General features: G+C 48.9%; 1 protein-coding gene across 2 annotated transcripts; it reads right to left on the minus strand.

Annotated features, from left to right (window-relative positions):
• Positions 1 to 27: 27 nt before the first annotated feature.
• On the minus strand, positions 28 to 23837 carry LOC115536957 (cullin-1). 2 transcript variants are annotated; one of them, XM_030348458.1, is made up of 23 exons: positions 23639 to 23771; positions 20528 to 20599; positions 15976 to 16387; positions 14427 to 14601; positions 13830 to 13997; positions 12939 to 12989; positions 12127 to 12217; positions 10967 to 11130; positions 10179 to 10341; positions 9538 to 9668; positions 8869 to 8976; positions 8462 to 8568; positions 8177 to 8225; positions 7777 to 7908; positions 6216 to 6333; positions 4544 to 4620; positions 4065 to 4183; positions 2932 to 3037; positions 2779 to 2826; positions 2593 to 2675; positions 1776 to 1881; positions 1289 to 1402; positions 28 to 786 (listed from the first exon to the last, which is right to left on the minus strand). In XM_030348458.1, exons 3-23 carry the CDS (start codon positions 16113 to 16115, stop codon positions 706 to 708), a joined length of 2331 nt encoding a protein of 776 aa, XP_030204318.1. In that variant the 5' UTR covers positions 16116 to 16387; positions 20528 to 20599; positions 23639 to 23771; the 3' UTR covers positions 28 to 705. The 2 variants fall into 2 exon arrangements, with proteins under 2 accessions (XP_030204318.1, XP_030204317.1); XM_030348457.1 differs by lacking the exon at positions 20528 to 20599 and having other exon boundaries at positions 23639 to 23837.
• Between the last annotated feature and the right edge of the window lie 2099 nt (positions 23838 to 25936).

A 25936-nucleotide genomic window follows, 5' to 3' on the forward strand; every position in this document is an offset into this window, starting at 1 on the left:
TACCGAGTAACTTCACAAAGCCTAACGGACCATTTGTTAGAGAAATCTTAACTTTTTATTCATCACACACTTAGAAAATGAAACACTATACAAATGTCCACCTGCCGCACAGGGTGTTCCAGCCGACCGAAAAACAAAAACCAATCCAAGCATCCCCCCCCCCCCGGTTCAAATCCGGCTGGTCCTGGAGGGGGTGGGGGTGTGAATGTTTATGCCAGTCGGGCTCTCACTGCCCTCGCCCCTCCGTCACCCCGGCCGCCGTTTGCCATTAAGACAGGAACATAAATTATAGGAACTGGTGGAGGCGGGGCTTCCGACGGTGGGCGGTGGCATGCAGATGGCCCCTGCTCCATGCTCCTCCCACGACTGGCCAAACATCAACTCGTCTCTTCCAGAGTTCTCGTTCATATTTACACCATGAAAACATACAGGGGATGTGTGCATGTGTGTGTAGTGGGGGGCAATAGCGGTTTGTCCTTGGGGTCGCCGGGAGGCGGGATCAGACGCCATTGGTTGGTGGGGTTTTGTCTGACGCCCCCAGGTGCCCACAACACCTGAGGGGAGGGGGGGGGGGGCAGGGGGGGGTGGCTGAGTGCTTCTCGTTGCTGTGGCGAAGACCAGCTGGGCCGGCCGCGCCTCACACTTATGTTACTTCGACACTGAGATAAAAGAAAGAACTAATGAAAGGTGAAGGAGGGGGCGGGGCTAGGCCAGGTAGCTGTAGGTGTCCTTCTCCCCGTCCACCCGCTCCAGGTACTCCTTCTCGATCAGGATGTCGATGCACTTCTGCAGGAGGGGGCGCACACAGGGGGGGGGGGGGGGGTCAGTGTTGGAGGACAGGAACAAGCTTTGTTGTTTCAGGTGTGTCCCGACATCGTTAGACGACACATTACACCAGGAGTAGTTGCGTTAAAATCATCATTTTATCTTGACTATTTCTGGGGACTCGGGACTCTGGGAGTTGTAGTTTATACTGTGTTTACATACTGGATAAAATGCCCTTTTAAGATAATTTTATGCCACGTATGATAATAAAAAAGCGGCGTTTATACACTATGGTAGTGTACCTTCATGGGGGCAACACTGGGAGTTGTAGTTTATCTACCTTGATCATAGGGACTCTGGGAGTTGTAGTTTTTACTGTGTTTATGTGCCTTGATCATAGGGACTCTGGGAGTTGTAGTTTTTACTGTGTTTGTGCCTTGATCATAGGGACTCTGGGAGTTGTAGTTTTTACTGTGTTTGTGCCTTGATCATAGGGACTCTGGGAGTTGTAGTTTTTACGTACCTTGATGACGGGGACTCTGGGCTTGAAGCGGGACGACAGCTGGTTCAGGACCTCGGCCAGGAGCTGCTGGTGCTTCAGGACCTTCCTCATCTTCATGATCCTCACTATGGCAGCCTGCACACGCACGCACACACACACACACACAGCAGATCACGGTGAATCCAGATTAAATCAGCTGGCCTCAGTCAAATTGTATTATTTTGATGAACCAGAATAGAAAAAGACTTCATTTCCCATGATTCAATTCTGAACCCAATCTTATCCTATAAATTGATTGGTTCCCTCACAGGAACAGTTAATCTGTTGGCAAACTGGGCGGGCGGCAGCCTCGTCACTGAGGAGCCGGGCGGAGGGAGGGGTTTGAGGAGGAAGAGGAGCAGGGTGGAGGGAGGGGTTTGAGGAGGAAGAGGAGGTGGGTGGAGGGAGGGGTTGGAGGAGGAAGAGGAGGTGGGTGGAGGGAGGGGTTGGAGGAGGAAGAGGTGCTGACCTGAATGAGGAGCTTGCGGTCCTCCTCGATGTTCTTGTGGGTGGTCTCCTGCTCCTGCTTCTGCTCCGTCTTCATGGGCACGTTGATGTTCACCCGCAGCTTCTTACTGCTCACACACACACACACACACACACACACACACACACACACACAGGGTCAGCGGACTGCGGCTAAAGCTACAGAGCCACACGCCAGCCAGCTAGTGAGCTATAACGCTGCTTAAGGTTGGTCCAACGTGTCCAATGCCGTGTTCCAATATCCACACTGTCCGTACTTACTAGCCTAAGTTTGAGTACAAAGGGCGTTCCGATTCAGATCGGGCGAAAATAAGTGTACTGAAAGGACCCGGATGGTGTACTCAAAACGGTCAAATCGCGAAGTGTGGATCGCCGTACGCTTCTCGTACTCAACAGCAGCCATCTTAGCTACGTAGCGGAAGAGGGCGGAGCCAGGCTGAGCCAAAGTCGGATAGTGTACTACGTTTAAGTGTACTCAAGGAAGTATGGATATTGGAGCACAGCACATCTTTCAGGTTCACGTCGAAAAGAGTTTTTCTTTTCCTTCCTGATTTTTTTTAAATCAAAATATCAAAATAAAAGAATATATGAATTAAAAAAGGAGCAGACATTAAGGTGCTTTCAAATGGTAGAAATCATCAAGAGAACATTCAATCCAAAACATTCATACACACATTCACACACCGAACCAAACCCGGTGATTACAATCGTATTTCCGGTAGGAAATACGATTGTAATCACCGGGTTTGGTTCGGTGTGTGATGTTTTCTGCGGCCGTTTAAGAAGAGGATCAAACTCACTTCTTGTATCCCAGGAAGAGCTTAATCAGAACCTCGGGCTTGAACTCCATGTCGTCCACGTTGGCCGTCTCGTCCTCCAGCACCTGAAAAGAACACGCACACACACCAGGGTTCAGCTGCCTTGCTCGTGGGTACCGGGGTGGGAGGAGGCAAACGTTGCTGCAGACAGTATGAGGGGTCACTCACCAGTAGTTTGGACTTCAACAAGATCTGCAGGACCTGAAACAGGACATCCTGAAGGACACAAGAGGAGACCAATCAGAACGCAGCAGGGTTTAAAGGGGCCGTGACCGAAACAAACGAGGGACTTTAACCTCGCTGGAGTAAAGGGGTTCGTACTGTTTTGATCTGGGTGCTGTCGGTGAGCTGCTGCACCGTGTAGATGTCCTCTGTGTTGTACTGCAGCAGGATGGACATCTGGAAGGTGGACGCCTGCAGGGTGTACCTGCAGGAGGGACGGGAGCGGGGTTACAGCCTGACCACCAGAGGGCGCTGTGACTGCCTGACCACCAGAGGGCGCTGTGACTGCCTGACCACCAGAGGGCGCTGTGACTGCCTGACCCCCAGAGGGCGCTGTGACTGCCTGACCACCAGAGGGCGCTGTGACTGCCTGACCACCAGAGGGCGCTGTGACTGCCTGACCACCAGAGGTTGTCGGATAAGTTGGATAAGGAGGTACCTGTTCTAGTAGTTTAGTGTAGTTGGGTGAGGATGCTCTCCCTGTTCTAGTAGTTTAGTGTAGTTGGGTGAGGATGCTCTCCCTGTTCTAGTAGTTTAGTGTAGTTGGATGTGGATGCTCTCCCTGTTCTAGTAGTTTAGTGTAGCTGGGTGTGGATGCTCTCCCTGTTCTAGTAGTTTAGTGTAGTTGGATGTGGATGCTCTCCCTGTTCTAGTAGTTTAGTGTAGTTGGATGTGGATGCTCTCCCTGTTCTAGTAGTTTAGTGTAGTTGGGTAAGGATGCTCTCCCTGTTCTAGTAGTTTAGTGTAGTTGGATGTGGATGCTCTAGTAGTTGAGTGTAGTTGGGTGAGGATGCTCTAGTAGTTTAGTGTAGTTGGGTGAGGATGCTCTAGTAGTTTAGTGTAGTTGGATGTGGATGCTCTCCCTGTTCTAGTAGTTTAGTGTAGTTGGGTGAGGATGCTCTCCCTGTTCTAGTAGTTTAGTGTAGTTGGGTGAGGATGCTCTCCCTGTTCTAGTAGTTTAGTGTAGTTGGGTGAGGATGCTCTCCCTGTTCTAGTAGTTTAGTGTAGTTGGGTGAGGATGCTCTCCCTGTTCTAGTAGTTTAGTGTAGTTGGATGTGGATGCTCTCCCTGTTCTAGTAGTTTAGTGTAGTTGGGTGAGGATGCTCTCCCTGTTCTAGTAGTTTAGTGTAGTTGGATGTGGATGCTCTCCCTGTTCTAGTAGTTTAGTGTAGTTGGGTGAGGATGCTCTCCCTGTTCTAGTAGTTGAGTGTAGTTGGGTGAGGGTGCTCTACCTGTTCTTGAAGCAGTTGGTGACCAGCTCTCCTTTGGACAGCTGGTAGAGCCACGTCAGCTTCCTGCCGCTGTGTCTGCTGGCGTAGAAGGCTGTGAAGCGCTGATAGCTACGCTCCAGCTGGAGGGAGGGGGGGGGGGGAAGAGAGAGAGAGAGGAGAGAGGAGAGAGAGAGAGAGAGAGAGAGAGAGAGAGAGAGAGAGAGAGAGAGAGAGAGAGAGAGAGAGAGAGAGAGAGAGAGAGAGAGAGAGAGAGAGAGAGAGAGAGAGAGAGAGAGAGAGAGAGAGAGAGAGAGAGAGAGAGAGAGAGAGAGAAGGGGAGAGGGGGAGAGAGAGACGGAGAGGGGGAGAGAGAGACGGAGACAGATGGAAGACAGTGTTGAAGAGAGAGTGATGCAGACGAAACGGAAATAACAATTTAATAATTCAGCAGCGGGTGATTCTGAACGTGGTGGCGGTACTCAAGTCTCTCTCTCTCTCACCTCTGAGGGGAGAGCGAAGGTGCAGGACTGTTGGAACGGCCAGGAACCAGAGCTCAGCACCTGGATGCTGAAGTCCACTGAAACACAACAACAACATGAGCATCACGGCAGGGTGGGGACATATAGTATTAAAACCCAAGGAGAAGGGGATGGTAGGGTGGAGATGGGGCTTCTAAGGCTGGCGTGGATGGAGGTGATGGGCTGAAAGCAGTGCCCTTTCTGTACGGAACAGTGTGCGATGCATTGTCGTTTCTCTTTCTTCTGCTAAATGCCCTGAATGTGAACGTAAAGCAGTGAGGGGTGGCGTCCATTTGGAGACAGAAGGGGTGGTTTGGAGAACTTGGTGATGGAGATGGTGGTGGTGTAGGTGGAGGAGAGGGTGATGACGGTGATGGAGATGGTGGTGAGGGTGAAGAAGGAGAGGGAGGAGAGGTCAGGGTCGGGGGTGTAGGTGGAGGAGAGGGTGATGAAGGTGAAGGAGGAGAGGGTGATGAAGGTGAAGGAGGAGAGGGTGGAGAGGTCAGGGTCGGGGATGTAGGTGGAGGAGAGGGTGATGAAGGTGAAGGAGGAGAGGGTGATGAAGGTGAAGGAGGAGAGGGTGATGAAGGTGAAGGAGGAGAGGGTGATGAAGGTGAAGGAGGAGAGGGTGATGAAGGTGAAGGAGGAGAGGGTGATGACGGTGAAGGAGGAGAGGGTGATGAAGGTGAAGGAGGAGAGGGTGATGAAGGTGAAGGAGAGGGTGATGAAGGTGAAGGAGGAGAGGGTGATGAAGGTGAAGGAGGAGAGGGTGATGACGGTGAAGGAGGAGAGGGTGATGAAGGTGAAGGAGGAGAGGGTGATGAAGGTGAAGGAGAGGGTGATGACCGTGAAGGAGGAGAGGGTGATGAAGGTGAAGGAGGAGAGGGTGATGAAGGTGAAGGAGAGGTTGATGAAGGAGAAGGAGGAGAGGGTGATGAAGGTGAAGGAGGAGAGGGTGATGAAGGTGATGGAGGAGAGGGTGATGAAGGTGATGGAGGTGAGGGTGATGAAGGTGATGGAGGTGAGGGTGATGAAGGAGAGTGTGATGAAGGTGAAGGAGGAGAGGGTGATGAAGGTGATGGAGGTGAGGGTGGGGTCGGTGACGGAGACAGCGGTGGGTGAAGGAGAAGAGGGCGGGGTCGTGGGTGGAGCGGGTGAAGGAGAAGAGGGCGGGGTCGTGGGTGGAGCGGGTGAGGGTGGAGCTGAGGGCGGGGTCATTGGTGGAGGGGTGAAGGAGAAGAGGGCGGGGTCGTGGGTGGAGGGGTGAGGGAGAAGAGGGCGGGGTCGTGGGTGGAGAGGGTGAGGGTGAAGAGGGCGGGGTCGTGGGTGGAGAGGGTGAGGGTGAAGAGGGCGGGGTCGTGGGTGGAGAGGGTGAGGGTGAAGAGGGCGGGGTCGTGGGTGGAGAGGGTGAGGGAGAAGAGGGCGGGGTCGTGGGTGGAGAGGGTGAGGGAGAAGAGGGCGGGGTCGTGGGTGGAGAGGGTGAGGGTGAAGAGGGCGGGGTCGTGGGTGGAGGGGTGAGGGAGAAGAGGGCGGGGTCGTGGGTGGAGGGGTGAGGGAGAAGAGGGCGGGGTCGTGGGTGGAGGGGTGAAGGAGAAGAGGGCGGGGTCGTGGGTGGAGAGGGTGAGGGTGGAGCTGAGGGCGGTGCCGGCCTTACGGTCCAGGGGTTCAGAGTTGCTCAGGTGCTTCTTGAACTGCTCGTTGAGGTCCTTGCTGACGCCGATGTCCTGGAACATGCGCTGCAGCTTGGACGTGTATTCAAACCCGCACGCTTGCTGCAGGGGGAAGACAACACACAACCGGGATCAGAGAACCACTTTGAAACAGGACGCGACCGCGAGGCCGTTCACACATGACCTACGGACGTACTCCGGAGTGTCTGGAGACGAACCGGAGTCGTCCTCTCAGACAGACAGCCGGAGATGAGTCGCATCAGACGTGCTCACACCTCCTGGAGATACTGCGTGTGCTTTATGAGGGGGGGGGGAGGAGCCTGTAGGAGGCGGGATGTGTAGGGGGCAAGATGTGACGCAAAAAGTATGCAGGGAACGTCGCAGTGTTTCGTTTACAAAACTGATAAAAGTCCTACAGGTGTGTGGGGTGTACGTCGTTGTCTCGGGGGTGCAGAGTGCTGTGTACGTCGTTATCTCGGGGGTGCAGAGTGCTGTGTACGTCGTTGTCTCGGGGGTGCAGAGTGGTGTGTACGTCGTTGTCTCGGGGGTGCAGAGTGGCGTGTACGTCGTTGTCTCGGGGGTGCAGAGTGGTGTGTACGTCGTTGTCTCGGGGGTGCAGAGTGGCGTGTACGTCGTTGTCTCGGGGGTGCAGAGTGGCGTGTACGTCGTTGTCTCGGGGGTGCAGAGCGGTGTGTACGTCGTTATCTCGGGGGTGCAGAGTGGTGTGTACGTCGTTGTCTCGGGGGTGCAGAGTGGTGTGTACGTCGTTGTCTCGGGGGTGCAGATTGGTGTGTACGTCGTTGTCTCGGGGGTGCAGATTGGTGTGTACGTCGTTGTCTCGGGGGTGCAGAGTGGTGTGTACGTCGTTATCTCGGGGGTGCAGATTGGTGTGTACGTCGTTATCTCGGGGGTGCAGAGTGCTGTGTACGTCGTTGTCTCGGGGGTGCAGAGTGCTGTGTACGTCGTTGTCTCGGGGGTGCAGAGTGCTGTGTACGTCGTTATCTCGGGGGTGCAGAGTGGTGTGTACGTCGTTGTCTCGGGGGTGCAGAGTGCTGTGTACGTCGTTGTCTCGGGGGTGCAGAGTGCTGTGTACGTCGTTGTCTCGGGGGTGCAGAGTGCTGTGTACGTCGTTGTCTCGGGGGTGCAGAGTGCTGTGTACGTCGTTGTCTCGGGGGTGCAGAGTGCTGTGTACGTCGTTGTCTCGGGGGTGCAGAGTGCTGTGTACGTCGTTATCTCGGGGGTGCAGAGTGGTGTGTACGTCGTTGTCTCGGGGGTGCAGATTGGTGTGTACGTCGTTATCTCGGGGGTGCAGAGTGGCGTGTACGTCGTTGTCTCGGGGGTGCAGATTGGTGTGTACGTCGTTGTCTCGGGGGTGCAGAGTGCTGTGTACGTCGTTATCTCGGGGGTGCAGAGTGGTGTGTACGTCGTTGTCTCGGGGGTGCAGATTGGTGTGTACGTCGTTGTCTCGGGGGTGCAGAGTGCTGTGTACGTCGTTGTCTCGGGGGTGCAGAGTGGGGTGTACGTCATTGTCTCGGGGGTCCACACCTTGAGCTTGGAGATCATGCTGGCTTCGGCGTCGTCGCTGGCGCTGTTCTGGTGAACCAGCCGCTTGGCCAGCATCTTGGCGTAGAACTTCTGGAACACGTCCTTATCCTCGATGTACTTGAACACAACCATCTGGCAGAGGACACACACATACACACACGTGAGCAAGTTGTATAAGGTACTATAATCCTACTAATATTAATGTATTCCAATTGAAAACAAACAACTTAGAGTTCTAAGCTACTGTCTTAAAATTCAAATGGTCCCCTCGCTTTAACATGAGTATCCTCATATCGACCGGGTACTGTGAGTACACACACACACACACACACACACACACACACACACACACACACACACACACACACACACACACACACAGGGAGAAGGGCCCACTCACCACTTGGTTGAGGGTGTCCTCTAGCTCTGCTTCTTCAGGGTTCTTGGAGCTGGAGAACACGAGGATGATAATCAGTTACATGCTCCTTCACCAATGTCTTCATCACCCTTAATGGACACAGACATCTACCAAGTCCTCGAGCAGTCGTAAAGGATGAACGTGCCTCCGACATTCAAAACGGAATCAGTCCAAATAATTAGGAGGAATGATTGTGGATACCGTCTTTAATCTTGGCACATTGAACAAAATACAGACGGACGGACGGACGGACGGACGGACCCTCACCTCTTCTTCAGCAGAGAGTCGCAGTACCTGGCCAACAGTTCGGGGGACTTGCTGGACGACTGGGCCATCTTGGTGACGGCGTTGTTGTTGATGAAGCGACCGCAGGCCTATGGGGAGGGAAGGAGAGACCCGTGAGACGCCGTCTCTCTCCGCCGCACCGGCGCCACAATAAAAGCGCAGACCAGTGGGCGAGTCCAACGCAAGTACATGGGGTGTGTGTGTGTGTGTGTGTGTGTGTGTGTGTGTGTGTGTGTGTGTGTGTGTGTGTGTGTGTGTGCTAGTCATCTGAAAGGCCATTTTGCTGGGTTTTAAAAACGAGAAACGACGTTGTCTCGGACCCGTTAAGTACGTCACCCGTCGACCCCTCACCCCCCACCTCTAAACCCTCCATCGCCGCGGCAACCCACCTTGTCCAGCGCCGCCACGAAGCCGGCGTCGTTGTTGAAGGCGGACATGACCAGGGCGTTGTACTTCTTGTGGACGTCCAGGGTGGTCTGTACGTACACCTTGGGGTCCTGGGGGGGGGGGGGGGGGGGGGGACACCGTTAGCCGGAGCCCGACTTAAACACTGAAGCAGCGGAGCGTTGGGGATGACCTCAAAACGACAGACCTACGTCTATGATAACCATACGGGTCTACACACATCTTCTCTATTTTGGTGTGCAATTCAATTCTATTGGGTTACGATAAGGTTAAAAAAACTAAGAAAAAAGTATTGGCATTATTATTATATTATTCCATAAGACAGAACAATCCGCTAGTACCTCAACCAAACCCAAGCTCTTTCGTTCATGCGTCCATCAATCCAGTCCGCATTTAAACGGGCTGATATCACGCCACCAGGTGCGAGTGTGGTCAGCCGTTACAAGCCGTGTGAGAATCTGCCGTTTCCTGTGTTTTAGTGACATCACAAGTGGGAGTGTCCGCCTAGATGCAAGACGGACAGATCAATCATCCTATCCAGCATACATCCAGTTGGACCCTCCCACTTGTGATGTCACTGAAGCACAGGAACATTTTAAGTGTTGTGCTGCTGCTTGGATCAAGATGGCGTCTGGGCCGGGGGCGCGGCGTACGTTCAGAGCGGCCTCGCCACACTTCTCGATGGCGGCCAGGCCTTGGTTGTGGATGTGGGTCTCCAGGAGCTTCTTCAGCTCCCCCAGGCCGTCTGTGATCCGGGACACCAGGTTGTACATCCGTCCCAGGTCTGTCCAGAGACGAGGACAAGACAGTGTCATCATCAGCACATAACACATACCCAATGTATTATTATTAAATCCTTGATTTAACCAGGTTTAGTCTCATTGAGATTAAGATCTCTTTTACAAGAGAGACCTGGCCAAGACGGCAATAACGATAAAAATAAAGACGGCGGACATTGAAACCACCATGTTTACAACGGTCTACATCTTCATCTACTACAGGGGTAGAGTAACCTCTTCACCAGTAGGCTACACAATGTCAATCATATAGGATTAGAACCGGTAACCGTTTCCCTAGCCTGGGGTGGGACCGGATAGAGTCTGGGGGCTGTTGGCTCCCAGGAGATGGGCTCACTAATGGATCACTACCCACTCTGCCATCCCACAGGGAGCACCGAACCCAACCCCTCCCTGCCCCTTAACGAGCAGCCTCCTTAACGAGCACTGAGTCACTTTAAACCAGAGCTGCCCGACGAACCGAGGGGCCGGCCCCGACGGAGAACCGGGCGCCCTACCTTCGTTCTTGTCGGCGTCCAGCAGGTTCTGGAACTCCGTGTGGAAGATCTCCAGGTGCTTCTCGATGAGGACCTGCTCACACTTGCGGGCGAGCTCGTCCTGCGTGGACTCGTGGAGGTACACCTGCACCCGTCGCTGCTCCTCGAGGAGGCGGGCCTCCGCCTGGACCACAGGAACAGGAAGTGAGGCACAGGAAGTGAGGCACCGGAAACACTTCTTTGCGCAAGGGTTGTTTCGATGCCGATGCCAGTATTGGAAATTCCTCCGACACGGCCTAAAAAGGGTCTGCATAGATCTGCGAGGATGCAGGTCTATGCTCCGATCTGATACCATCATATGGCGAGCTCATTTACTACACAGGCAGAGAACATCACAGACACGTGCGGTGTTATGCTGCGCTCGTTAGTCGGAGGTGGAAAGTCGGAATGGGAAAACGCGTCATCTACGACATACTCGTGTTCGAGTTATCGAGTCGGATAAGATGGATGCACAGACGACTAACTACATGAATACAAATGCATTATATAGATTATAAATGTAGCTGATAGCTCTGAAAATAAATGTTGTCGACATTAAGTTAGCTGACCAAACATTGCTGACGCCGTAAGAGAACTGACCCTTCAATTAGGACAAGCGCTATTAGTAGTTTCAATGTTAGATGCTGTATCGGTTTGCAGGCGGTATCGCCCGATACTCAAATTCAGGAATCTGTATCAGGTAGGGAAAAACTGGTATGGGAACATGTGTAGTTTGCAGGTACACACCGTGGAGCGTGTGGAGGGCCTACCTTCTTCATGTACTCCGTGACGGGGTTCTGCTGGAGGAACTCTGTGCTCTCCCGCGTGTAGAAGCGCTCCGTGTCCGTGAGGAACTGGCACTCAAAGTACTCCTTGTACACCGACAGCGTGGGGCCCTTGGCGAACACGTCCTCCTCGTTCAGACCCAGCTCCACTGTGGGGGGAGGAGGAGGAGGAGCAGGAGGAGACAGAGCGGGGAGGAGGAGGAGGAGACAGAGCGAGGAGGAGGAGGAGCAGGAGGAGACAGAGCGAGGAGGAGACAGAGCGAGGAGGAGGAGGAGCAGGAGGAGACAGAGCGGGGAGGAGGAGGAGGAGGAGACAGAGCGAGGAGGAGGAGCAGGAGGAGACAGAGCGAGGAGGAGACAGAGCGAGGAGGAGGAGGCAGAGCGAGGAGGAGGAGCAGGAGGAGGAGGAGACGGAGCGAGGAGGAGGAGGAGACAGAGCGAGGAGGAGGAGGAGGAGACAGAGCGAGGAGGAGGAGGAGACAGAGCAAGGAGGAGGAGGAGGAGACAGAGCGAGGAGGAGGAGGCAGAGCGAGGAGGAGGAGCAGGAGGAGGAGGAGACAGAGCGAGGAGGAGGAGGAGACAGAGCAAGGAGGAGGAGGAGGAGACAGAGCGAGTAGGAGGACACCCAGGAGATAAAATGATGCATTAGTCCCTTGAGCAGGAGCAGGAGGAGACCAAGGAGACACACTTATTTAGTATATGCTACACGTGAACCTCCTAAAATGGCGCAATTTGATTGCTTCGCCATCTCAGGATATTGGGCAATATCCCATGAATGATATCACAAACTCTGGGTTATTGCGTGACAGTCGTCCCGTCACGCTGATAATAAACAAACATCCCGCTAATAAACCCAAATTAATCCCGGCAAAAGGTGTTATCTTGTTTATTTTTGGAGTGTTCACGTGTAGTATATACTGAAACAACTATTGACCTCTGGCTCCGTGAGTAGTTTTCACTTCTAGTTTTCACTTCAATAATTATTCACTTCGCCTTCGGTGAACTTTTGTTTATTATTAGTCCCTTGATGTTTAGCCGTTTGGTTTAAGGCGTCTTGTTCAGGGATGCTAGTGGGGGGGGTCGATGGCTGGAACATTAAGGGGAGGGTCTTCAGACGTGGGGGGGTCCAGATAAGGGGTCCTCACCGTAGGACTGGACCACGCCGCTGATGAGCCGGGTGTTGATGGTCTCCCCGTTCCGCTCCCTCTCGATCAGCTTCAGCACCGCGTTTGTTACCTGGGAGACCGGACACAGGTAAGGCTCAACGCAGGGCGGCTCGCTTACGGAAATAATCACAGTCACGATTGTTTTGGTCCCTATTGAAATCACGATTATAGAGTTATAGAGTTTGACAAGACGATGTAAAAATACACAAAATGGTCAAAAAGAAAATGTTCAAATCTAAAATAAAGCACAGATATGTAACCAGCTGTTCTGCCCTTTCGATAAAACATAAAAAATAATAATAATAATCGAAAATTCGATTACATTAGTTTTGTGATCATTTGAAGCTAAAATCGAAATAGAGATCGAAATTCGATTAATCGCCCAGCCCTAGCTCAACGAAACACAAAAGATTTGTATCTAAACACTTTATTACTGATATTCAACTGTGACTGTTCACTCCAAAAGCGAAGGCGTGGCATGATGGCATGCAAAGTAAAAATCCCTTGGATCTACTCATGCGAGCTATGCAAATTTGCGTGTTCACTCAAGTAGAAATATTTGAACTTTGGCAAGACTTTCGCTTGATGCTGTAACACAAAAGTGTGCGGTTTGTGCGACCATCCTCGCCCGAGTAACGCGAGAAGAACACTCGCTTCACTTTTGGTGACACGAGTGCACCAAAAGTGATTCAACCATGATTTGTTCTTATTTTTAACAGTTCTTAATCTTAACAGCATCGCTCTTGTCCGTTATCTGACCCATTAACACACTTGGCTAAGCATCTCTGTACCTGTTTGTTGAGAGGTCTGAACAGGCACTCCCTCCAGGTTACCAACGCCAACTACGCCGCAGAGGGGAGGAAGAAGAGGAGGAAAGAAGAGAGGAGGAGAAGAGAGGAGGAGGGAGGAGGAGGAGGGAGGAGGAGGAGGATAGAGTACGGAAGAGAGGAGGAGGAGAAGAGAGGAGAAAAGAGGAGGAGAAGGAGGACAGGTGAGGAGAAGAAAAGAGGAGGAGTACAGAGGAGAAAAGAGGAGGAGAACAGAGGAGGAGAACAGAGGAGAAAAGAGGAGGAGAGAAGAGGGACGGCCCAAGAAGAAAAACAAAGAAGAGGAACAAAGAAGAGAGTGAGTGACGAGGTTAAAACAACAAGGATACAAATGAATGGAAGTTCTTCCTAAACATGTGGAGCTTCAGGAGCCGTAGCCGTAGATGAAACTCGATGATAGAAGAGACATCGAAGCCTCAGACCAACTGAAGGAGCTAATAATAGGCGCGGCTAAATATAGCGATTACTCTGTCACTGCCCCTCCGCTGCACATTCACCCAAACCGGGCGGCCCCTCCATCACAGGACAACAACGCGACACACACACACACACACACACACACACACACACACACAGACACAAGTACAGAACCACAACAATAACACACACACACACACAACAATGCACATCATACAAAACCCACATACAACAATGACACGCATTACACACAACAATGAAACATCACACACACACACACAACAATGAAACACACACACAACCACACACACCTTGTCAACCGTTTCCTGACACAGAAACACCAGAAGGAGGAGCTAAAGCAAAACACTGATTCTCCCGACCGGCGTGGAGGGCCGTGCTCGGGGCCCGTTCTCGGGGCCCCGGCGGGCCCCTTCTTACCGAGTAGATCTCGTAGATGCCCTTGCGGCCCTCGTCACACTCCCGGCGGACCCAGTGGCGGTTGAGGTAGGCGCAGATGCCGTTCAGCACCTTGCTGGAGAAGCGGTAGTCCTCCCACTGCTGCGTGTAGAACTTGAGCACGCCCTCGTCCATCAGGTCCTCCCCGTCCTGGGGGGGGAGGGGGGGGAAGGGGGAGACGGAGGGAGGGCGAGGCGTAGGGTCCAAGGAACAAGGTGGAATAAATCAATTAAAATGAACAATATATAAAATATATAATATTGTTATATTAATTAAATATTTATAATTATTATTATGTACAATCGATATAAAAACATTATATATTAATTGTAATTAATTTCGCAAAAAGTTACAATTAAAAAAAGCTAAAGTCGTTCAAAGACAATGGTTGTCTTTATCATACAAAAACCCGTAGATCAGGAAGCTGAAACAACTAGTATATCGTGCCACGCCTGTGGGTTTTAGGTTTCTTGCTTGGCTATCTATTTAAACATCCCCACATGTTGAACACGCATCAGAGCCAGAGGACAGGGAGTTTCTCTGGGCTGTGGCAGTACAGCTAACGGCTAACATGCTAACCTTGAGCAGGCTGGTCAGGTAGTTCTTGAGGAACTCCTTGAGCCTCTTGTAGAGCTCCAGGCCCACGAACTGGGCCCCCCCGGGGGTGGTGGTCTTTTTTGAGGGCTTGGTGGGGGGGGCCGACCCCCTGCCCTGGTTCGACTGGTGCACGCTGGTACAGTAGTTGTAGACATGTCTGGGGGGGCTGGGGTTAAGGCATCAACGGGTAGCATTGAACACGTCAGAACACGCTAGCATTGAACACGCTAGCACAGCCCGTCAGGGCCGGCGTAGCATCGAAAACGTCACAGCCGGCATAGCATTGACCACATCAGAGGTGAGCATTGAACCACACATCAAAGCTAGAGTAGCATTGAACGACATGTCAGAGCTAGCATAGCATGGAAAAACCCATCAAAGCTAACATAGCATAGCATAATTAGCCACGTATACACCTGCAGGTGCTAATCGTTAAGGGCTTCGTAAACATCAACCGAAACAATTCTGAGTTCTGCAACATTATTGAAGTCTTACTTTTTTTTACTTTGCCTTTGTTTTATCTATTTTACTCTTTTTTTTTTTACTTTACCCATGTTTTCCTTTACTTATCTATTATTTTATTGGATTGTATGACAATGTTTCTATGTGAAGCACTTTGAGTCTGCCTCACGTATGGAAAGTGCTATATAAATAAAGTTGCCTTGCCTTTAAGTCAAATGTATGGTTTAGTTTTTCAGCTAAAGCTTTACTAGACTAATATATCTTAACATGCGATAGGGGGGGCTTTATAGAAGCAGTAGAAAGCAGAATCTGCGCTAGAAAGGACATGTTTCACAACTGAAACTGAAAGTCTCAGGTCTGGAATACAGAACCACATCCTCTCGTATTGACTCAGTTGGAACAGCTAACTAGGAACTTCCACGAGGGGAAATTACCAGACTTTGATCGTTCCTACTCAAAGTCCTAGTCCACAATGTTAAGAAATGCGATCTGTCTTAGTAGAAAGGGAATTTCAGTTGCATCATCTGATCAAAATACCCAGACTGATAATCACAACAGCTATTTCCAGTTTCCACCCTGGGAACCATTGTAGGTGTACAGGACTAGACACCCCTGCTTCAGAGTACTCCATCGCTGAGATGATTGCTAAATGAAAACGAACAAGACTAAACAGCCTTGCTACGGCAGTGGATAAAGAGAGCCCCTGTAGGACATTGAGCCCTTTCATCAGCGGTACCGTGAAGGTCTCGATGGCTGGAGGATACTCCAGGCCCACTGGCTTCCCTCTGCACCCGTGTGGTTACAGAATGAACCCAGCCACCCACTAGAGAGGACCTACCAGGCATTAAAGCTCCCGGATCCGGCCTCTTAGATGGCACCCAGCCAGGAGAAACTGGTAGAACGATAACCTTAGATCACACAACACACAGGAAACTTACCAAGACAAAAATGTTAGAATAATAATAACATTTAGGTGGATTTAAAGACGTGAGCCATCCCGATTAGTCTGCAGCCTATTCCCCTCCCAGCCCAGCCAAGCCCCGCCCCTCCCATCTGTTGCCAGGGATACGTGTAGAGTTCCATGTAGCGGGCCTTGGCCATGCTCTGCCTGGTGTACACCTGCTGGATGCCCGAGCGCAGGTCATCCCAGATCTGGTCCAGTCCGATCTGCTTCAGCCCGTGGGGGTTCTGGGTCCGGCCGGACGACATCTTCGCACGCCCCTCGCTCCCTTCTCTCCGTCAAAAAAAGAAAGATGGAGGAACGCCTACACCTTCCTGCTCCTGTGAGCTTCCCGCTTCTCCCGTCTCCTCTCCCGGCGGAGAGAGCTTGTTCCCGTGTGGAAACCCGTTGTCGTCGGTCGGTCTGGAGCAGCAGTATGTCCTCTGACGTGCGGTCTGTCCGTTGGTTGCAGTTCCACTCCGTACACCTGGGTGGCGCTGTCTGCCACACCTAACAGACACGGCTTGCCTCACAAAAATTCCTGAGGGAGAGAGGGAAAAAGAAACAGGTTAACCTCGGGTATCGCCCGCAAATGATCTACTATGCCGCAAGATGATGTGTGACGCTTTTGAATGCGTCACTGACTGGGTCACTGAACTATTGTTTCCTTAAGTCGCTCAACCTTTGTCCTCCACGACAGAAAAACTGACAATTTCGTAGGAATCCGACAGGAATGTCTCAGAGACCTGTAAAAAAGACTATAAATCAATATCACAAATAGCTAAATAATAACGATCACAACAATAAATGCTTGAAAGTTTCCCAAGCGCTAGGCGTTGGAAAAGTGCTAGAACGGGCCTTGATGGCGGTTGTGGTAACCACGCCAATCAGACTCCCGCGTCACTCCGGCGTTGACAGATAGTCCGATTTACTGCCTTCCTGCTTCCCCTCCAGCAGACAAGAGCAGAGGAGTTCAGAGTATCGTGTTTTCTGTACAGCAAGCGATGTTTGAAACTGGCTTCTGAAAGCCACACACGTTGTGAATGAGAGATAAGCTCAATGAAAGACTTCCTCTAGATTTGTACCTCTCCCTTGATCTACAATCATACATACAATCATTAACAATTCCTCTACATACCCTTAAACACATCCACCTTGACGAGGCTTCACTGTTTTAACTGAAGACCAAAGAATGGGAGGTGCAGAGCAAACAATCAGAGCGTCTTAGTGACTGGTTTTAAAGGAGCTACGCGGTAACAATGGCGAGTGTCTGTCTGTCTGAGGGTCCATCTCCCCTTCAATGGTCAGTACTTGTTGAGCAGGAGGAAGCCATTTTGGTTGTTTCTGTGATTGATTGAGGTTGACCGCAACAGGAAAAACACAGAATTCCCTACCCCAGCCTTGTCCTTCAAAGACACCATGACGAATTAAAATGTACTTTTGTTCACCTTGTTGATCCGTCATGTTATTCACCTTTTCTAAAAAATAAAATCTGTTTATAGGGTCTGGTTTTGATTGAGGGTGACCGCAGAAAGAAAAACACAAAACGCCAGCCTTGTCATGACAAACAAAAACGCATTATTTCACCTTTGAAAAGATGTTGGATCCCTTATGAGTCATACTATTCTTCACCTATTCATATAGAAAGAAAATCAGTTCATTGGCCATTTTTCATCCGAAACTTCCTTTACAGCTAAAACCTAAAAAGGTTTTGATCATCACCAGCTCATTCTAATCCAAACGGGTCACAGTCAGGACAAGGGTATGACATCATCAGAACCCATGACGTCTTCCAGCTGGGCGGCCATCTTAACCCACTCTCCTAGGACACTCAACCATAGAGTAAAGACATCTAAAACCATCCTCACCTCAAAATAGGACACGGCTCACCTCGCCTGAGCCTAAGGTTAAAACCATAAGAACACAGGAGGTATCCCAACCGAAAGACGTCTCTCTCTGGAGGATACGGACGCGCGGCCCGAGGAGCGTAATGACCTGCTACAGACCAGGCCGTGAAGACTAAAGGACAGAACACAGCACTGTAATGTCAACCCCCCCGGTGAGGTCACAAACAGGAAGTGAAGAAGCACCATGGCTCGAGGGGAGTACCGAGAACGATGGAGAAGAAATAGAGGGTAGAGGGTAGCTAGAGGGTGCAAAATAAAAAGGCAGGGCACGGCAAAAAAAAAAATTGAAGTGTGCGTGTTTCTCTGTATGTGCGCTTGCTTCTGCGTGTATGCGTGTTTCGTGCGTGTGTGTTTACGTGTGACTGAGTTTACGTGTGTGTGCGTGTGTGACTGTGCGTTTAAGTCGGTTTGCGTGTGTGCGTACTGTCTTTGAGACCGTGTGGTGTAAGGGTCATTGTTATGGACTCGCAGGATGCTATATTTAGCCCCCAGCGATGGCAGGGGACTGCCCCCTCTGGCCCAGGGTCCATGGACCAGAGGGAGCGTGTCGGGAGACCGGGAGAGGAAGGCTGAGAGAGGCTGACACACAGACACCGAGGGGAGAGACGGAGACAGGATGTGAAGTGGCCGGATTTGTTAACTTCCTGTCCCTGCGTCCAATCACATAATGGAAATGTCGGGCATGTGCAGTAGTGGAGACGTATGAGGTCCGTTCAGCTCTGCCCGAAATACTTGGGGAACAGGACTATGTGTAGGTGTGTGTTTTGTTGATATGGTATACACACAGACACACACACACACACAGTTCTGTAATGAGAAAACCCCAAAAGTCAATGCTGGCTGCACATCCCATTGGTGGAGGTCCTTGTTGTTTCAGATGGTTCTGGAGTCTTCAGATCAATGACAGCACTTTGACATTGGCGGCATTGCAGATTTTGTAATTGTGAGGTGTGTCCCTTCAATGCCACGTCACACCAAACAATACACAAAAATAATAGTAATTTAAAACTTATTTAAAACTGTACAGCACCTAATAAAAATATTCAAAAAAATAATAATCCAAAACATTTGTATGTACAACCTTACCATGAAACCATGGACAACATCTCTAGGCAAATTATATCAGTAAGAAAGAAACAATGGTCCATTCAGTTCTATCGCACTATTTATCCTGCGTTATAAAGACATAATTAGTGGGGCTACATCTCCTTTGTCTGTTTCCAGGCCAACAGATCCATTATTCTACACAAACCCAATGAGATCGGGATCAATTGGTGGTGGTGTCCCCCGCAGGCAGGACTCAAGTGTGGTCTCACAAAAAAAAAACCCTGGCCCTACCTGAGTCCTCCCTCAGTTGCCATGGTAACTGGGAGGTCAGACAATGACTCTCGGTATCAATTGGACTAGCTTTTTTTTTTTTTTTTTTTTTTTTTTTTTTTAATAGGTGGTTCTCCCTCTCTCAATCCCTCGCTGTGTGAGATGTATTGCTCTCTCGCCCACCCGTCTGTACGTGAACTCGGGAGGAACTGAGATCAGTCTCACGAGGCAGCACTGATCACATTTCCAGTTCCTCAAATTAAAAACACTGGTCCCTTGCAGGCTTGTTGGGGAAACTGGACGACACTCGCTCGCGGACACATTCCGCCGTCACACCAAGGAAAGTGATGACACGCCAAGGTCAAGGGTCACGACCCCCTCCCCTCCCTCCCTCCCTCCCTCCCTCCCTCGTCACAAAGAGACGTGACAACCCAGGGCTCGTGTCCCAGTTTCGCCTGCTGTGATTCGGTGTCACATGTCATAGATGTGAGGCAACAGGCCTGCCTGCGTAGGAGTCTCTGTCAACAGCGGCTCATAAACCCGTTGTGTAGAAACGACATGTTGACAGTAGCCAACAAATTAAATCTAGATTTTTAACCAATTTACCATTTAAACCCAGATTTTTTCATTTTTTCTCCAAACAAAACAAAAAATACCAAAATAGTTGGTCCATCGTTTCCTGCTGCATAATGAACCCCTTTTTTCCTGCGGTATAAACGGGGGCGATGTATTGTGCCACGTAACATGTCACTACAGCATCTGTGGTGGTCGGCCAATGGAGCCCTTTCTCGTCAAGAGGAGTGACAGTCGAGAATGCTGCTGCCAAGGTTACCCGCTCTACAGCAGGCGCTTCGTGGCTTGAGCTACTATCTGCATCTCTTGGTGAGGTACCAACAGCTGTGAGTGTGATTATTAACCTTACAAGTCGTTTGGAAAATCTGCCCCATATGACATCACTAGTGGGCGTGTCCACCTAGATCTGTGCTGGATAGATCAGTCTACCAGCCTACCCAGTGGACTGACGTAGACGTTGCTCATCTATCCAGCACAGATCTAGGTGGACACGCCCACTAGTGATGTCATATGGGGCAGATTTTCGAAACGGCTTTTAGGGCTAATAACACTCACACCTGGTAGTATAATATGTCTCCTTTAAAATAGTTTTGTCGCTAAATAATCTGGGCAGCGGTTGATGTGTGGTCCAAGAGAAGGTTACACGTCTCGTATACATTTAGTATCACGCCACAGTGTGTCTGATGGACAGCCGTTGATTTTGATGACCGCATGGGGAAGAGGGTAAGGCTTCTGAGTAGAACATCATAGTGTGTGGCACATTTCATATACAACGTCACACATTATAAAGTTCATACAGAATAACGCTAATAAAAAAGGTGTCAAAAAGTTAGGAAAGTAAAAATGAACATGAACTAATTATATTGAAAAGTATATATATTTACCAATCACAATGAATCTGATGATGCCCGTCTGCCTTTACCATTGAAGAGGTGAATTTCTCTTTGGGGTTCCACCTACAACAACAAAAACGCTATGCTACAAAGCAGTTTGCTGGCTTGTCTTGACTGGGATAATTTCCTGCCAAAAAGCCGAACCATAGGAAGTACGCCTACGTTAAAGCAAAGCCAAGGGACTCTATGGCATTAGTGCTCAGCACACGCTGCCAGTGTTCATTTGGCTAGTGAAAGAGCTGCTCCAACCTACACAATGAGGAAACGCATTGTAAACCGTGTTGAACTCTGACTCCTGGCTTATCCACCATGAAACAGTTTACCATGAGATAATTGGACCAATTTAAAGATGGCAGATGAGGCAACAGGGGTCATCTTTGGTCATCCCATCAAACAAGTCCCAAGTCTGTTTGTTGTGATTTGGTTGAAGATACACTTTTTTTATGTCTTGCATATACATCCCGCCCATCCCATAGAGATACGCAGTACGCAGTTTCCCTACTGATGTACTCCTCCATGCATTACCTCACTGCTTATCAAATAACAGTAATCTCAGCGGTATGAGATACACTGGCTGTGTTTCAAAAGGGAACCTTTGAAGTCATCACTGACCGCGACGCATCAGGTAACTGAGGAGGGCAGGAGAAAGATGGAACAGTGTTGCCGCGACAACAATGGGAGTTCCGCTGTCACCAGGACGCCAATGTGGTGACCCAGTTCTTCTGCTTCCTGTCTGATTTGAAGTCCCGCTGTTTGGACCAAGACTTCCACAGTCTCCCTGATTGTTGATTGTATTTCGGTTTCTCTTTTACAAAAAGGCACTGCCACTATCTGTGTCTATCAGGTACTTGAAGTTATCTGACTCAAGGGTCAAGTAGGCCCGGTATGCTAATTGAGGAAGAGGAAGTGATGTCGCTCGGAGTGGGAAGGCATCGTGGGAAAACCCAGGCTCAGCCAGGTGAATCCTATTACACCAATCATTGTGCTTTGGCCAGACAGACCGACCCAGTAGCCTACATTCAGAAAACACACTGCAGGACCATGTTCATATTAACCAGGCGTCTATGGAAATTCCATGTATGATGGAATATAAAATATTTCCAACCTCAAATTGTAATTTGTATTAGACGATCACCTCATGTCATCTGGTTATGACTATTATGTCCCTGCCCTGGAGGTCACTATAATACAGACTGACTACATCATAAAGGATGCACTCAATTATAACATACCAGTTACCTTAGACAAACTCATCAGCCCTTTGACTAATGCTACGGCTATGTGTATGTGTGTCCTGAGATGATCACGTGAGGTGTCCAACAGCATTACATTAGCGTAAGCAGCTTGTGATTTCTTCTGCTCAGCATTCAAGCGTCCAGGCAGTGACTCTAGACCAGTACCCCATTACTGGGACACTGTGGTACCACCTCCCCTCATCCGAGCCACCACCAACCTACACGTTAACCAGCATCATGCCTGACAACGGGGTGACCCTGGATGAAGGTGAGGGGAATCCACAAGCTGGTGGGTTGGTAATCGATAACCCCGAATAATTACGTCATAGCGATTAAGGCCGATCAGAATGCGGATTCCAATGTGTACTTTGTTGACCTACTCCGACTCGCATAACGAATTAAAGAAAATAAAACAAAAAATAACCTCAATGATTTGACACAATGATTGGATTACGAATACGAAGCATGTCAATTAGAGTTCAACTAGATCCATTAAATCAGAAGCAGTTGGCCGCTGGCTATGGGGCTAGCCTCTCATGTTGACAAACACAAAGACGGCAGACGCACTGAGTTTACACACCTGAGGTCCAGGCTTGTGGACTGGACACAGCATGTTCTTGTAGGCAATGGGTGGGGGGGGGGGGGGGGGTGTTGCCATGTCCAGATCACATATTAGCAATACCCCCAGTGTGAAAACCAGCCCTTGATATATTCACGGCTTGCTTCACAGTAACACGGAATAACATATCTGAGAGAGTTACAAAGTCTGGTTCAGTTGAGAGTGAAAATATGTTAAAAGAAAATGTACGCACATTTCCCCAGTCAATATAGGTCCTACTGTATGTGACCAACATAAAGCATGCATTGATACCCTCGTAAACGACTTGACACAGATTAAAAGGGGATTTTTTTTAAATGTTTGCTCCAACTCTACCAGTATTTGCTATTTTGCAGCATGGAAACAGGACTTATGATGTACAGTTTTTGAGGGACACGATGCAGATTTGAATACATTACATTGAAAACAAAAGTACTGAGCAGTGAATTAATATAAATACCACTACGGAAGTGTTCATGTGGAGCCACATACGGCTACGTATCAAATACTTATTTGAATAGTCTTTGTTAAGCATGTGTGCTGTTAAAAAAACAACAACACACCAGTATGCCTGGGATGTCATGGATCTAAAAGGATCTAACTGACACTATTGTAATGGACTACAGGTCTCAGGACACTTTAAACCAGGGTACGTATCGCCTCTAACGTTACCCATGTTTGAATAGCTATGACCCACACTGCTTATGCAATATGATATTCAGCTCAGCTTCGTGATGCGAGGTGTTATGGCGAAACACAAATCGGTGACACAACTGTTTCGATACAATAACTCCAATGTCGACCACATTTCCCGCAAAAGGGTGGACTGGCACAGCGATCAGCCCTGTCTGGTGTCAGTGTGGACCCCCTGCTCACACTAGCAGTGTTGGATTAACCAGGTTAGCCGCACTACAGTAAGGTTAGCTTCGGGGAGCTAGCGGCATAGCCATCCAGCACTTACACTTGAATCCTTCGCCGTGGCTGTCTCTAAATACTCGGAACCAACAATCCCACCCCACCATGTCCAAGATCTCCATATGATAGAGGGCAAAAGTCAATGGTTACGGTGGTAAAACCTTGTGAAAACCCCTACAGTGGTGCAAAATGGCACCCTGGCTAACGATACTACTCAATAATGAGTCAGGAAAACATTTGGCTAACGCGTTTAGCCGAGCTAGCCGTTAGCTACAACCTTTTATGTAAAAATAATAATAATTAATAAACGCCACTGGGCGAGTGTTCACCGTATTATTCGTTTAATATCCTTACCATGATTCAGGCTTTCGATTATTCCGGTTTCCGTGTTTAGATATACAAAGAGTATTCCGAAAAGCGGTGCTGGCCACCGTCTTCGTGTGTGGGCGCTTGTTGTCTTGTGCTAACTGCGACTGCTCTGCGAAGCCCCCGATAGTCCCTCAGCCTCGCGCAAAGATCAGCCAAGCAGCCACCCAATCAGCGTCGTTTAACCCGCGGACTACAAACATGGTCCCACAGAATACAGACAGCCAAGCAGCCATCCAATCAGCGTCGTTTAACCCGCGGACTACAAACATGGCCGCCTGGACGAAAAACAGACAGGCAGCCATCCAATCAGGGTAGCTGCCTGAGGAGGACCAGAAATATTTAAATCACACAAGCATATTTAATCATTTTGCTTGATAGACGTGAGAGTTTGATACGTGGAGATAAGACCAATAGCCCAACACATTTCACAGTATTATTTAACACAGAGGGATGTATTTAGGCTACGAGGGTATAGAATAGTTTTGATTGACTCTTACAAACTTTATTTGCATAGTCTCAATAATAGTCTCATCGTCCGCCATGTTGACGATGGACTCTTTCAAATAAGCCTTCATAATTGTTTGAATAAATAAAATGATTAAAAAAAAATATGATCTAAATTAAATAAATGATCAATTATTGACAAGCGTTCAGTTTTCAGGTAAACATTTGTCCTCTATTTGATTCTATTGTAGACTTATTCTATGCTGAATCTTATCCTAATTAACGCCGGCAGATGTGTTATTGGTCTCATCTTCATGTACCTAACGCATGCGGTTTGAGTTGTTAATCAAGCAGACCTACGATGACCTCTACTGGATGAACCAAACACCAACAGACAATTGGCCCCAGGCATTGCATGCTGCGTTATTGCTGCATATAACACAGTTATATCAAGACATTAAGTTCGATCGTTGTCAATCTTCTATTGCCTTGAAAATGTTGGACACGTTTTATTTCAGTGGATTGGTTCTTCAGCCAGTGGCTTGCATAACTGCCCCTTACTTTAGACTCTAAATAATATTTATATCAATGAGTAGCAAGAGAAAACCTCAAAGCGACTATATATATATATATATATATATATATATATATATATATATATATATATATATATATATATATATATATATATATAAAAACTGAACCTACCCCCCCAGGTTCCATATATATATATATATGGGTTTCTATATATAGATGTATGGAACCTGGGGGGTAGGTTCCATGTATCTATGTAATTTGTGGAACCTAGTTGGGCACTGCAAGCAGCACTCACCTTACAATAGTTGAGCGCTACATGCAGCACTCACCTAAATATGCATACAAACATGCTTTATTCTAACAGCGGCCAAGTTGAGAAGGGTCCAGCTGCAGGCTTGGGCGTTTCCGTCATGACACAAGAACGCCCTTTAGGCGTTCCTGGTAGCGTTTCATCGACCAATCACGAGGTGTTTCGAAAGGCATACTGGGTTTCGCAAGGCATACTGCTAAGCACAGTCGCAAGTCATACAATGCTTTCCTTCCTTAATGGCAATTTTACCTCTCTCATTAGATTTAGCAATCATGGAACCCCCACTTCGCTAACGTAAAGTTCTAAGTGGCGTATGTTTCGGATGTTGACAGCCGTGCGAAGAAGAAGGGGTTCGGTGTGGACGGTGAAAGTTAGGCCGGTTTATAGCAGACTTCCGTTTTCAGTTATTACCGGTCAATGACCAGAAAATAATGAGGAGGACCGACAATTCTAAATGTCCCAGGTCAGAATGACCAGTGGCGACTGGTCATTAGGGGCAAGTCACTACTCTCACAAGAAAAAAAGAAAAGAAAATGAAAATGAAAAAAAAAGAAATATATAAAAAATAGAATATATATATTTTTTTATATATAAATATATATATATATATATATATTTTTTTTTTTTTTTTTTTTTTTTTTTTTTTTTTTTAAATTATCTCCCCAGAAAGTACCATAAAATAATAAGTTCAGCGCTTTTATTTAATTTTTAGTCGACCGTGGCTTGCTTCTTCCGGCTGAGTTCGTCTGGAGGGGCAAGAGGGGCTCTAGCCCCACGAGCCGAATGCAATGTGTATTGGACTTGAAACATTGAAATGCGCATGCTCAGAGTGTTTCTCGGTTGAAGTGGAAAGAGATTATTTTACTTACTGGTGGGGCTAGCCCAATATGTCCATGGTGTGGACTTGGGACCGATAAATATCCCAGGATGCATTTCGCATTTCGCATTCCTGTTTTAAAATATCAGTGTGTAAGCTATAAAATAGGCTATAT

This window comes from Gadus morhua, chromosome 23 (assembly GCF_902167405.1).
Source record: "Gadus morhua chromosome 23, gadMor3.0, whole genome shotgun sequence".
Taxonomy (NCBI): Eukaryota; Metazoa; Chordata; class Actinopteri; order Gadiformes; family Gadidae; genus Gadus; species Gadus morhua.